Consider the following 15705-nt stretch of genomic DNA (forward strand, 5'->3'; position numbering starts at 1 on the left):
ATTTTAATGGTTTAAGATTATTAATAATTTTGAATAAAAAATATTTTTTTTATTATAAATATTCTTATATTTTGTAAATATTATTGATTCAGGAAAGAAAAATGATTGTTTACAGATTTGTTGTATTCTGCTAAGAGTTACTTGTGGCTATGTCATAGAATTCTTTCATTTAAAGTAAAACTATCAATTTTTGACAGAAACATGTTTGTTTTAGATATTAGAGTGTAGTATTCAGTTTCAGCTTTGCATGAAATTCAATATTGCATGAGTTGGAAATTTGTTTTAACTCTGTAGTTGTGGCATGAATTCTGAAAACATGCATCTAATATTAATTTTCTGGATATTTTTTATGGTAATTGTATGTATATTTAACTTCTCTCAAATTTCATAACTTTAGGTCTCATATTTATCCTATTTTTCTTACTAAAAAGTACATTCATGTTTTGTTTTTTATTGTTTGAAATGTGAAAACTTAGAAAGAGAATATCAGAAAAGAAAACAAACTATATTCCCTTTTCTGTTTTTATAAAATATGTTTATTGAGAATTGGAGTAATAATAATGCAGGAATGTGCTAATTTTTCGAAATGTTGAATGCATATTTTTAATGTGTTTTGAAAATGGATAATGTCTAGAATCCCATAGATTCTGCACTGCAGTTGGATTTCAATCATCATTAAATTTGCTGAAAACAAATGTCAGGATTTGATAATAGGTTTTGCTGTGTATCAATTGACTGAAAGGTTAAAAGAAACTTTTTAAAAGCCTTTTATTATTAATAAACTAATTTTAAAATACATTGGTTATGTGAAAACAGAAAAACAAGTCAAGTCAGCAACAATGCTGATGACACGCGTGGCCATGGGCACTTAGCCTATTACCGAATGTAGGATTTCACAAAAGATGTCACACACAGATATGTAGGTAACACAAGTTAATATGGACACAGAGCCAGCTGAACGTGCGTACATTATTTACAGGAGAAGGATGGTGCATGACCATGAGCACATAGCCAGCCAGTGAGTATAAGCGTAGGAGTGGTTTGCGCAGTGGAACGCAGGAGTCTGGGTGATGGAGTTATTTGTTCGGCTCAGCACAACCTAGAGGGGTATGCATTGGTGTACTGGTTACTACGGTTCACAAAGGTGTTGTTCTTTATCCCAGCTCAACTGTAGTTGTTGCTGCTGTGACTGCCGTTGAGATGTTTTATGTATATTTCTTGGCTTGCACAGATGGTATCACTGACCATGAGTTTCTTCATCATGCTGGCGTAATTTCTAGGGATAGCCAGACGTCTGATGGTTGCTTTATTGGCTGGATCCCAGCCACCCAGAGCACCTACAATGAACGCATCAATAAACGTATTAAATCCCCTACCTTTTAAAAAGTCAGCTAGGTCTTTATATTTGTCGATTTTTGCAAATCTAGCAGTAGTAAAGGCATTTTCCCCATTTTCGAAGGGCACTGTCACATCAACTATCGTTGCTTCTTTTGCTGATTCATTGAGGAGTACCAGATCCGGCTAGCAGTTACCTGGAAAGTCCGGGACACGTTGACTGATGAGAAGATTTCCTTTTTTGTCAAAGGCATTGGCCAAGCGATGTAGGATATTATTGTGTCTCTTAGTTATATCCATCATGCTCAGAAGGCAGTGGCACAGAACATGTGCTAAGGTTTCATTACAGTGTGTACACCACCTACCCTTCTTGGAAAAATTACCAAAACGCTTATGCCCCTGGAGCGCAACCACACTCATGCGGGCACGGTGGATGAAATGCCAGTCTGCAAATCGAGTATATTTATCATCCTGCATAAAGTGATTACTCTCCCTGCAAGCATTGGTGATGTGAAAGGCCTTACCTTGGTCAGGCTTATTGTGGAGTGACTTTAGGTGCCTTAGTTAGACAAGACCGTTCAGGATGTTGGAGCAGGTTTTCTTGTGGATTATGTTGCTGTTGACTGCCAGGAGGGGAGAGTCGTCGCAAGGAACCCATTTCAGTGAGAACAGCTTGCAAAGACGTCTGGTTGCATCCATAGACGTGTCGAGGTAGACCTGATGTCCATAGCTGTAAAGCCAAATTCATCCTGAAGAGAACCATTAAGATACTTACAGATGTCCGCATTTGATGCGTTTCCGGATTACTGTTTTCAGAGCACCTGTTGCAATGTTGATTACCTTGTTGTCACGGGACTGGAAGAGATGTAATGCGTGGTTAATTTGAGCAAGATCCGCAGAGGTGTTAAGTGGAAGGAAGTTTGAACTTCCTTGGTTATATGTTAGGTATAAGATTTCCGCACTGGCACGTTGTGGCAAATTGAGCCATTTCTTGGCGTATCTCTTCAGAACCTTATCAATGGTGTCCATTTTCTTTTTTGCCATTGTACCTAGAGTGAGGTGGAAAGTTAGCTTTGGCAAGATGAACGTGTTAACAGCGTCAAGTTTTTGCCAGGGAGCTAACTTAGAAAAGTGGAGTTTTTCAAGTTCTGTCAGGACTTTATCAGTCACTGACAGTGCCGTCCAGCCGGTTGAAAAGCCAGTGGGAATCCTTAAGTGATTGTAGAAATCTTCCGGACCCAGAACAGGAATTGGTATTCCTTTAATGTCAAGCCCAACGGAACCAGTTGTGTGGGATTTGCCAAGAACTGAAAGGTATGCACATTAGTTTCATTGAGAGAGATACCTGCCCAATCAGCCCAATCTAGGTGGTGGTCTAGTTGAGAACTAAGGCCCTGATGTGTAGGCAAGGATGTCAAACATGATGTTGTGGAGGCTGTAACCTTGTTTCATGGATACATGTTAAAAATTATTTTAGTGTTTTAAAATAAAAAATAAATTCAAAATAGAAATAAATACAAATAAGAAAGGATTAAAGCATTTGTGCTTGAAGTAAGTGTATGAATGGAACAGGAAAAAATTTAAACTTATTAATTGAGATCATATCTGACTGGTTTCATTTTTCTTTACAAATGTGACTAAAGAAAACTTTTATTTCACAGTTTGCTTATTTTCATTATATATATATATATATATAATTACTTTTTTTTATTTCAGGAGACTTTTCAAAGTTATAAAGTAATACTGGAAAAATGTCAAGAAGAAATTATTCAAGAATTAAAATTAATACATTCTGCTCAAGAATTACACATCATGGATACTTTCCATAATGTAGAGAAAACAATTGAAAAAATTGAAGATGCGTGGAAATTTACTGATCGATTATTGAAGCACGGAAATACAATAGAGATTTTATCTTTAAAACAGGTAATTGAAATTTCTTTGTATTTTTATATCAGTGTACAGTGGAACCCTGTTTATCTGACTCATATGGGATTGGGCCCAATCTGCATAATCTGGAAAATTCATTAACAACATAAATAACACAGTTTAGATGTACATTATATTTTATTTATTGCACATTGTATATACTTTTACAACAATATTAACAGTATAAAGCAAAAGACATGTTTACATACAGTATCAGTTCATTGTTTTCTATCAGCTGGTACAGTACATATACATAAGTTTCTTGACCATTTATATGGAGTAGAACTTCTTTTTATGACTTTTCTCAAGGTCGGCCAGTAATTAGGCTTAGCACTTCATAGGGAAACAAAGGACTAATTTGACTTGAAGTTATTGTGATAAACTGTACTGTATTTATTTTTGTTACCAGATCCTTTCTTATAAAGTCACATGTGTTCAAAATTGACATTGAGCCAGGGGAAACAGTATTCTTACAGCTGCAACATTATATTCAGGCAAGAATATACTACCTATAAGTTAGTTCTTTGATTTTTTTGCATATATAGGTTTTCTATATGTTCATCTTTCTTATTCTGGATAAACTAGAGATCTGTATTAATGGGGTTCCAGTGTATTATGGTTGAATTAAATATTTAAAAATCTTTGTTTCAGATTTCAAAAATAATTTTTGAATATTGTCTTGCATTGGGAAATTTTACTAAATATATATTGTCTTGTATTAAAAAAACATATTGTAAAAAATACAAATTGTCTTGCATATTTAGTACAATTCTGGATTCTATAATTAAATGTTTAACTATATAATTTATATTACCATTTTAGTAGATGTAATCAAGATTGCAAAAGTTTACTTTTCTTGTGCTTTTGAAATGAAATATAGTGGAACTTGATTAACTGAATCAGTTGAGGGAAAATTTGAAGTTTGTGTTAAAAAGTTTTGAGTTACAGAGGTTTGGCTAAAAATCAAGATTTTGTGCTTTGGTTTATCAATAATTCATAATAAAGTATCCATATGATATTTCCATGGGTCTTGTTACATAGAATCATTGTGTCAATGTAAACCTCTCGGTGTTGTTCAGAAACTCAAATACTTAACTAAATGGTTAAATAAGCTATTAAAAAATGCTTTTCTTAATGGTTGGTATATCCACTTCTAAGTGTTTAGTAAGGATTTTTTTTTAATTGTGATATTTCTTACCTAGAATCAATGTTTTTTTTTTTAATCACAAAAATCACTCTTTACAATTGTTATATTTTTAAAATTTTGCTACAGAGGTTTACGAATTTATTTGCTGTAATTTATAATTGTAAAAAACAATATAAGAACATTTCACAATTAACAAAATACTTGTGTAAACATGCTCAAACTTGAAAACAATATTAAATAGAATTGGACTGTAATTGTTTTTTAAAATTAATATGTTAAAAATCCAGTTCTTTATTACATCAGCTAGTCATAGAAATTTATCAGCAATTAAATAAAACAAAAAAATGTTTGGCAAAAAAAAGGCAAGTTCAAATGGCAGTGTATGTAGGTCTCACATGCTGTCTGAAAGCACCATCCCTGTTTGCCATTACGTAACATGATTATTTTTAGGCATATGTGGTTTCTACACTTAATAGAAAGTTTCTGATTAGTTTATTTGATAGATGAACATTAATTATTTTATTTAATGGTAAATTATAATTTCAGAGTTTATGAAAATACTGTATTAAAACCTCATTCAAATTAAACAGTTTGACAAATTTAAGGTTACTGGTTTAACATGTAAATCTGCATACTAGGTGATCAGGGGAAAGAAAATAATTTCGAGTAAACATGATTTTGACTTGACCAAGTTCCACTGTAATTAGAAAAACTTAATTCTGTTGTTTATTAAATTCCAAAAGTCAAATTTTATTGTAACTGTTTTTTTAATAATTTATACATTATTTTCTCTTATAAATTCTAAAACTTTTTTAATTTTATAATAATTTTACCTGAATATGTACTCTACTACCTGTTACTATATTACAATCAAATCCTTTTATTACGGTTTTCCGTCGGATGAGTAAGTTTATTTTTTACAAATAGAAGACAAAGTCGCTTCAAAATTTTGACGATCACCATTTTTCTCTGATGTTCTAGAACTAGTGATGTAACGAATATTCGGTTACTACCCAGTATTCGGCCTATTCGGCCGAATACCGAATATTTAAATCACTATTCGGCCGAATACCGAATATTTAATCACTATTCGGCCGAATACCGAATACCTAAAAACAGGAGTAAGAAATAACAAAAACACAGTAAATTAATCATTTTGGAAACTTTTATTAATGCTAAACATTAAATTATAATTATTAAAGTTAATAAGAAATAGTGTCTAACTCTAGTAAATTATTTCGTAATTAAAATAATATTATAGCCTTTATCTAGCCCGATATCTTATGGCATTGATGGCATGTAGGTTAGAATGTATCGGGCATTAGTGTTATTGTTTAGTTAATTATGTTATATTCGTATTCTTGTATAGTTTTAATATTTTTTACGATATTTTAAAATGATTTACGAAACGTTTTATTGAAACTTATCGTATTTAATGAAAGAATTATTTATCTATTTCTAGAAGATGAGTAACTAATATATAATTTATTTTATATATAAAGCAAAGAATGAGCATTTCTCATTATATGCAAAAGATAACATTTGAAATCATGTTAATTTTAAAAATATTGACAAAAACAACAGCAACAAATTATCACAAAACTTCATAAATAGAAACCCCCAATAATATATTTTAACTGTTCCACATCTGGGGAGAAACTAGACCATATGTCCCCACTAAAGTATATATCCTTAGGGTACTATTCAGTCTACAAATATATAGTAAAAATAAAATTTTACTGCTTAATTAAAGAGTTAAAAAGATCGATTGCAAATAAAATAACTTATAAGTTATAACTTACATCTAAATACCAACAACTGCCGAATCGTATCGGGCTATTTACGGCTATTACATAAATTATAAACCAATTTGGCACTAGAGGTAGACGTTAGGCTTCATCTCATATTAACTTTAATAATTATAATTTAATTAATTAATTTAAATAATTTAGACCTACTGGAAGAAAAAATCGTAGTGACATCGGGCCAATAAAGAGCAGGGTGCGCAATCCTTGAATAATGAGGTTTGCGCGCTAATTTTTATGTGTGCGTTAATCAAGCCGAATATTCGGCCATTCGGCCACGCTCCAGGCCGAATATTCGGTATTCGGCTGAGGCCGAATATACTATTCGTTACATCACTATCTAGAACGGAATTAGACAGCTGGACCTTCCTTTTATTACATTATTGGTCTTATAGGAAGTCCATGTTAATGTGAAGTAAATTTGTTGTCCCATGGGCAAGGATAGGCATTTTAATGTTAACAGGTTCAGATAAAACAAAATATTGTAAAATATCAATAAGTTAAAAGCACAACTACGTTTTCATTATTTTTTGTTGATGATGATGGTGATAATCATTCAGTCATTGCCGACCCTTGGTCACCATATGGATAACAATTCTCCAATGCTATCTGTCTCTGACAGCTTCCTTCAGCTTCCACAATCAGCCTTGATTGTGTCTAGCCAGCAAGTATAAGTCTATATTTGGTTTTAGTGCTTATATCTTTGCTCTTCCAGCACCTCTCTATTCCTAACTTAGCTGGCTGACTTAGTATTATCCTTCTCTTTATGTCCAGGCTGGAATAATTATCACAGACTATTTTAGATTTTAAGAATATAATCTTGGTTAGTTTCAAATTGTTCACATCCAATTGTCATTGTGGCTTTGTCTACATTAGCAGTTGTCAGGATTTTTTTTAATACATATTCAGAAACGGCCCATTGGCTTCACTTTTTATTTTCACCTGCAGAATTAGTTGTTCTAGATCCTATTGGTTTTCAACAAGGAGCATAATATCATCTGCATAGCAGAGGAGGTTTATATTCCTGCCTCCAATCTTAACACTGATGTTGGATTCATTCAGCTTGGCCTTTCTCATGATTGTACTCAGCATAGATGTTGAAAAGTATTGGTGATGGAATGCACTTTTGGTGCACTCCCTTGCTGATCTTAATCCAGTCGGTGTCACCAAAAGGAGTCCTTACCATTGCCTCCTGCATGAGATAAAGTAATCTTATTAGCTTAACAAGATGAGATGACACTGCCATTTGTGAGAGGCAGGCCCACAGTTTTGTATGATCTATGCAATCAATTGCCTTGGCATAGTCAATAGTCAATGAAGCAGATGATAGGTCCTTTTGATATTCTCTTGCTTCTTTCATGATTTGTCTGAGATTTGAGATGTGGTCATGGATGCCTCTGCCTCTTCTTAAACCAGCTTAGACATCTGACAATTCCCACTCTACAATGGCTGTAAGCCATTTTTGTAAAATCTTTAGCAATATTTTGCTTGCATGTGGAATTAATGCAATGGTTTGTTAGTTTGAACAGTGACGTGAGACACTTTCTTGGGAATTGGTATGAAGATGGAGTGTGTCCAATCTTTGGGCCATTATTTAGTTTCCCAGATCCTTAGGCATAAAGTGAGTAGAGTTTTTTTTGGGTACCTCTTGAAGCAGTTCTGCTGTTAAGTTATCAATGTCTAGTGCTTTGTTCCTTGGTAATTGACTTATAGCCCATTGAAGTTTTATTTCTGTTATAGAAGGCTCATATTCTATGCTTTCCTGCTTTTCAGCTGGCTGTAGGTGATGCTGATGGTTGTTGTCAGCATAAAGTTGCATGATATATTCTTACCAGTGATTCTTGATAGTTATCTGGTCATGCAGTTTCTTGCCATCTCAGTCCCTCTTCATTGTTTGTCTAGGACAGGGGTGGCCAACTTTTGTGTACATAAGATCTACTTTTTATCTTAAAAATGTGTCGCGATCGACTTGTTGTCGTAGGCATAGTCTAAGTGGCAAGAGGGGTGTGAAATACATACTATGTTTATACACTGTGCTTCAGTACGAGGTGCACTCCCGCAAGCTATGGGTAGATAAGGAAAATATATGTTCTAAACTATTTTTTATTTTTTAAATCACTTATTAAATTTTTAAGATATAGGCTCATAAAGAAAATAAATTTCCAGACCCAACTTTTGATATTTGCAGTTACGAGTTCATTCCGTACAGGTGGCACCTAAAAAAATCGATTTTTCGACACTTTCAAGATAGATTTTTATTAACTTAAAATGTAATTTAATTTTTTTATCAATTACAATGTATAAATTGTGGTACTATTAGTTCGTAAACTTGAAAAAGTTGTTATAAAACTGCACAGTACCGCTGATAATTTGATTATAGGATTTTACTTTCGCGACTTTTTTTGGGCGAGGAAAATTTATCATGGAAGAATGATATAAGATTTTTAGACTTATTTTTTGCTAATCTATCAATAGCTCGTGGGAGTGCTCTTTGTACTGAAACACCCTGTATATCTACCTACGTAAAAAACAACGTAATTATTTAACGGGCCAAAAAACTCATGTCCAGGGGAATTAAAACAACACGAGTAATTATTAACAATATTTATTAATTCAAATTAGCTACTGATGAAAACAGATTTAGAATTTATTTTATTACGTTACATTAATGGGAGGACTGAGTTTGCACGTCTCTTACCAAGGAAACATAATTAGGTGTATATTCTGACAAAGATAATAATAATGAGTCTTCAGTATGGGAAACAGTCAGGACGGAACGTTGTTTAGTCTTCGTTAACTTTAAGTATGAAAATGCCGATTCACCCAGGTATGTAGTTCCGAAACAGGAATAAATATATTTGCTACATTTGGTGATACTGGGATATTTTTCTCGGTTGACGTATTTCCAAAAATCCAAAAATATAGAGGTCTGTTGCCAAAAACGCTCACTTATCAAGTAAATAGATAGGTAAGAAAAGCCATAATTTAATTTAAAACATAAAGAACAGGTACTTACATTTTAAACAAATGAAAAATTGAAACTCAATGTTGTCACCGTGGATAAATAATATTGGTTAATAATAATAATATTGTTAATACTAAAGAAAAGAAGCTACCGCATGACAGTATCAAATATTCAAGCTAAAGGCTGTTTTTCTATGAGTCCAGTCATAACTGCATGCATATTGTTGCTTTTGCGCGTTACGTTCACATGTTGCGTTCAGTTACAAGTGTAACACATTAAGTCAAAGACATCGCGCGCGATCGACCAAAATTGGCATCGCGATCGACCGGTCGATGACGATCGACTTGTTGGCCACCCCTGGTCTAGGAGCAAATGAAGTGTGTGTATTTTTCACATGGAAAAAAAGAGATTTAGTGTACCCTTTCACAATGGTCTCTTCTATCTCTTTGCCATAGTTAGCCTAGTACTTTTCTTTCTCTTTTCTTGCTGCTCTTTGAAACTCAGCATGTATTTTTTTAACTTATGTCTTCCCATCAGCTTTAGCTTCCCATCTATGATTAGCAATTTCAATTGATTCTTCAGTGAGCCATATAGATTTTTTTGAAGGCTTTTTAAGGGGAATGTGGTGTTTAGCTGCATCAGTGATATGATTTTTTTTATTTCTTCCTATAGATTGTTAGGTTTGCTGTTGGGATTGTTCAACACTTCTAAGCAGTTTATAATGTCAACTTCATACGTTGGTGGTATCCTATCAACATCAAACCTTTGTCTGGGCAGTGATCTTTTGGTACTGCAAAGTTTAAGTTTGAATTTGGCAACTAGTAGTTGATGATTGGAACCACAGTCTTCACCAGAAAAAGTTTTAACTGAATGTATTGAGTTAGTTGATTTTTTGTCACGCAAGATGTAGTCAATCTTATTTCGACGTAAGCCATTTGGAGAAGTCTATGTGTAAATCTGCTGTTTAGTTTGGCAGAACCATATGTTTATGATTTTGAAGTGATGTTTCTGGCAGAATTGAATGAGACAATCCCCAGAGTCATTTCTTTTTCCCAAGTCGAACTGTTTGCAGACTCCTGTTTCTGATTTGTCTACAACTTTTGCATTAAAGTCACTGGTGATGACGATGATGTCTTTTCTTGATGTTTCATTTAATGACTTTTGAATTTGTGAGTAGAAATCATCCAACTCCTCTACGGAGGCATCAATGGTGGGGGCATATACTACATTATCATAGTATGACAAAGCTTTCCATTAATATGTATGGTCAGAATACAATCATTTATAGTTCTAAAACAGTCAACAGATCTTGCTATTTTCTTTGTTACAATGAAGGCTACTCATTTTCTCCTGATGGAATCATTTTTGAAACTAGTAACTAGTAAAGTTGTCTGAGTTGAAAGTTTATTTCACTAACATTGAGTAAGTCAACCTTTAATCTGAGCACTTCCTGTTTAATAAAGTCTAGCATGCCTTGGTTCATACTTCAGACATTCCAGGTGTCGATTTTTAGCATTTCCTCCCTTCAAAGCATGGGCCACACTTTTTGGCAGGGGTTGCATCAGCCAGTGGGCCTCCCTTAAGGTTTACCCCATTGGTCTCATAATTTACCAAGTTACTCACTGTTGACCTCTCTAGTCACCAATGAAGTACCATCCAGCCTAGGAGTCCTACTTTCCAGTACTGTATTCATAGCATTCGTGTTTTGTCGATCCATATGATTTTGTTGGTGAGGAATACTGGAGTAAGTTACCAGGTCTTTCTCCAGCCATTGCCATAGTTAGCCTGTGTAAGAGCTCTATACAGTTACACTCCCTTGCCATGGTGAGGCCTATGGTTAGATTTGAGGGGGTGTTTTTGTTGTTAGGTTGTGAGTTAATCTTTAGAATGACTATTCTTTCACATGACTGTCATTTTAGCAGGAGGAAATAATTGATGCCCTATATTGTACCAGTATGTGACAAGTCCATAAAAAACAAACAAAACTTGATCAATTTTTTAAAAGTGCATGACTTAATTTTAGACTAACTTTACTTTTCCTTTTATGTATTTTTCAAATGTACTATATTTCTATATTTCTGTTTTCTTGAACAACCTATAAATGGGGTTTGACTATAAATGAAATACAGATTGATATTTAATTACATTACTAAATATATAAAATTCAATATAATCAAATATCAAACTGCATTCCATGTGTTTTATTTTTTAAACTATGAGAAAATAAAATAAAAAATAATAATTATTAAAAGGTGTATTAAAGATATTATTTTCTGCACATCTAATGTGCATAAAATAATGATGTGATATTTATAGAAAAATGATAAATGAATAAAATTTTATAATTTTAAGATAAAATTGTTTTTTATATGCTTATAGTTGGTTGGTGCACAGCTGTTGTATCTCATAAATAATACACCCAAACCAGATATTAATGTTGAAATCACATTTGAAACAAACAAAGAAAAATTTGAAGAAGCAGTAAAAGATTCATTTGGAAGTCTAAGAAAACCAGAATCACCGTTAAAGGTGGAAGAGGCAACACCAATTCAACAACCATCACCCTTGCATTCATCTTCATCTTTTGAAAGTGAAGGATTTGTTCTTCCGTCAGGTGTCCTACATTCTGATACATCAGTGCCTTCATCATTAGATATGGATTTGGCTAACAATGTTGTTGCCCAGTATAATCTGGCTCAGTTAGCAGGTATGGCAGAAAGAAGTGCTTCACGTGGTTCACCAAATCCAGTTTTAGCTATTTCAGATCTCTTGATTCCTGCAAATAGTACAGATTGTGCATCACAGTTGAATACTCTTAGCAATTTTTCTGCTTTAGCAAAGTTGGGATCAGTTTCTCTTAATAATTCAGGTGAGTAAAAAGAGAAATTTTTTAATAATAATTGTATATTTATTGTTGAAAGATTTATAAATTTTTATTTGAAAATTATTTAGGTCAGATATTATTGAATGGCCAAGTTGTACCAGGTTTAACATTGGATTCAATGTCTCAACTTAGATCTCCTGTGACTCCAGCATCTGGCAATCATTCACATCCTATTCGTAGCATGCAACATACTCCCCAGTCTCCTTTAGATAATGGATTAAACAATTTATTAAATGGAGGAGTAAATTTATCACCATCTTCAACAACTCCAATACAGCGTGGTGGTAGTCCTCATTTAGATTCTCCAATACTTAATGGCAGTCCAACAATGAATGTTCCCTTTTCTCGAAATATTCCTCCTTCTCCACTTCTGCCATCAAATTCAAGTAATTATTCTCAGTTTGATTATTAAGAATTATAATATGAAAACATTAATTAATTATAATTGATTTTATAATGTGAATTCTTGATTGATCAGAAGTCACACAAAAAAAAATTTTCAGATAATTGAAAATGTCAGTTAATTTATTATTTATTTAAAATATTCAGTCTGGAAACATTTAGAAAATAATTTATCCTACTTTTTTTTATTTAATTAAGGTAGGATAGGCTTAACATATGAACTTATTTATGAATATTGTCTAATGAAAGACAAGAAGAATTTAAGTGAGAAAATGCAAAATTTGTGTAACACTATATAGAAAACAAAACCCAAGAAGAAAATTATTAAAATTTGATTATACATAAATATAATTTTTACATCTTTGTCGATGCATTTTCAAATAATCAAGAGTTTACTACATCATGAAAATTCCTCTCTATAGTATATCTTTTGATTTTGTTGTTTTTAGATTATTATGTTTATGTAACACAGTACTGTTTGTTTAAAGAAATTTAATTTAAAAAAAATTAGTTAAACACTCTGATACTTACATTTACATGAACATTTTTATCAATAGTATACATCATTTAGTTTATTTTCCAAAATTTTTGTATTGTAAAATTTTAAGTAGATATAGACAGTTAACTAATAGTTTTAATTTTTATAAAAAGTTACTTTTATAATTTCAGTTTTTAAAATAGAAAACATTTTGAATTGGTAAATTTTTAAAAAATTTGCAATTTGTGAAAACCATTTTTCCTTTAATCATTTACTTCCTAATGTCAATTATTTGATATTATCAAACACAACTAGTTTATATGATGATACTCCTGATTCATAAAGGATATGAAGTTTTCCACACACAATCATACTTTTGTATAAATCACAATTTCTATTTTTCATTGCAAAAACATTTAAGCAATGGTTTTCACTTGAAAAATTACAGTATAACTTATCAATTTCATATGGACATATTTTATTTATTATTATTTGACCAAGGGATTAGGATGATTTAATATTTGTATACTTTTAAATTTAGTGTAATATAAGAATTTAATAAAAAAACAATTTTTGTATAAACTAATACAAAACTAATTTTATAAAATGTAATTTGTTTAAAATATTTACATTTTTTTTCTGTCATTGAAGCATTCCAATGAAATTGACTTAGAATTTAAAGATAGAAAGTTATAAAAATATTTAAAAACATGTATTAAAAGAAAGAAGAGAAATTATTTTTCAGAAATGAATTTATTATTTTCTGCATAGTTTTCTATATTTCTGATTTGTGTAATTGTATTACATTCTGTTGATTTTATGAATTCGGTTCTAAATATGTATAAATATATTAATTTTTAATATTTTGCCTATCTTATTATGATTTAATATTTTATATCAAAATAATCATTATTTAATATATTATATTATTTTTAAGCTTTTCAAAAATATTAATTTTAATAAATATATGAGTAATTTATGTAATTCATTATACATACTTTTTTATATTGTAGTACTGTCTTCTCTGCCTGGACAGCCTGCTTTTAATCCACCACCAAGAAGTTCAACTTCTCGATTAAATACCATGCAGATTAGGTAGGAAGTTTAATTAAGTAGGAAATTATACAGTTACAAATAACTGTAGATATTTATTTGAAATATTTGAATATTATTATTAATCTATTTATTTACTCAAAAGTACCATTAATTTTATAATGATTACTTAAGATTAGTTTTTTCTTTGTCTAAATGATACTTATTTATTTTTGTAACTGTCTTAATTTAATACCTTATAAATGCCTTCATAAAATATTTGAAGTAGTCTGTGTAGTGTTTTAAAAATGATTATGAAAAATGAAATAATTATTTCATTAAATAAAGTATGTTTTTAATGCCAATAATTATATATGAAATAAACAAAATGTTTTTCAATGTTAACAATTCTTCGAAAGATCAAAAGACAGTTTTAACAGTTTTGTTTATTTCAGAAATAATTATTTTTAAGTAGTCAATGGAAATATTTAGATGACTGGTCAACTATCTAAACCACCTTTTGGGGAACAATACAATTTTTTATTGTGAAATATTGATATATGCAATTTTATGTAATGGAGAGCAATTATCTAACCTAAACTGGACTATGGAGAACAGTCTGCAAATCTTGTTTAGGTTAGTCCTAGATTAAAACAAAAATATCAAATAGACAGGTTGAGAAGGAACCAAAACAAAATTACAAATTAAAAGGAAATTCTATATAAATATGAAAATAGGTTTATTAGTAATATTCAGTATAATTAGCATAATCCTAGTTAAATATCAGAAATGGATCTCAAAATGCAATATTTAGTACATTGTGATAGAATGCAGGAGTTAAAAAAAGTGATTAATAATTTGTTGTTTAAGACTGGATTCTCAATCTACCTTATATATAAGTTACAAAAAAATTTCCTATAAGTTACCAATACAAGAAGTCTCATTGCAAAGCACATTGTAAGCTAGGATATTGTAAAAAGTCTCTTAGAATGACTCAAAAGCTATTAGATATCATGATACTATGATATCTAATAGCTTTTAATTTATAAGCCAGTGTAGTTGGAAATATAATAGCTGAGTGTTTGACTGTATTGTTATGTAATCAAATCAATTATTATTCTTGATTGTCTCTTTTAAAATATTTGATTCGAAATGTCTAAGATGTTATCGAATGCTGAAAAAATTGATAAATTCCTGACGATGGAATTAAAATTGTTTATGGAATATCTTACAAAAAGATCTCATTTGTTATAATTTAATGTTAATTTCTTTTAAACAAATAATATATATAGTGATAGTTCATTTTCTGTTGCCTTTAATTAAAGTTGATATCTGATTTTTACCCATACAAATTAACAATCTAATGCATTATATTGATTGTTAATTGATAAGTTCAGTTAGTTGGCTAAAAATTTGATATCTTTAATCAGCTAGTTACTGGAATACAAACTGCCATTTAATTGGCAATTGGCTCATTATCACACATTTAACTGAATGTTTCAGTCATTATTGAATTATTTTCAACAATTATTGAAAATGTAATAAAAACAATAAATTTCTAATTTTTAAACATAAGCACTAAGCTTGGGAACTCTCTTCCTGACAATTTAAGCATTAATTTTCTTTGGAAATTATTTAATTGGTAGGGATGAGTTTGTCTCAATTACCAAATCACTGATTTGGTTTTTTTGAAAATTAAAACTGGGATTGAAAAAAGAAAATTGATTT

The 15705-nt window shown here is 31.1% G+C and overlaps 1 protein-coding gene across 1 annotated transcript in view; it reads left to right on the forward strand.

Annotated features, from left to right (window-relative positions):
• Positions 1-15705, forward strand: part of mei-P26 (meiotic P26) — an 82578-nt gene that overhangs the window by 48971 nt on the left and 17902 nt on the right. The window contains exons 6-9 of the mRNA XM_067268358.1: positions 3052-3261; positions 11561-12050; positions 12134-12451; positions 13959-14040. Of these exons, the coding sequence (XP_067124459.1) occupies positions 3052-3261; positions 11561-12050; positions 12134-12451; positions 13959-14040 (1100 nt within the window). The remainder of the gene's footprint in view (positions 1-3051; positions 3262-11560; positions 12051-12133; positions 12452-13958; positions 14041-15705) is intronic.

The sequence above is a fragment of the Centruroides vittatus genome, unplaced genomic scaffold, assembly GCF_030686945.1.
Source record: "Centruroides vittatus isolate TY-2023 unplaced genomic scaffold, ASM3068694v2 contig_3254, whole genome shotgun sequence".
Lineage (NCBI taxonomy): Eukaryota > Metazoa > Arthropoda > Arachnida > Scorpiones > Buthidae > Centruroides > Centruroides vittatus.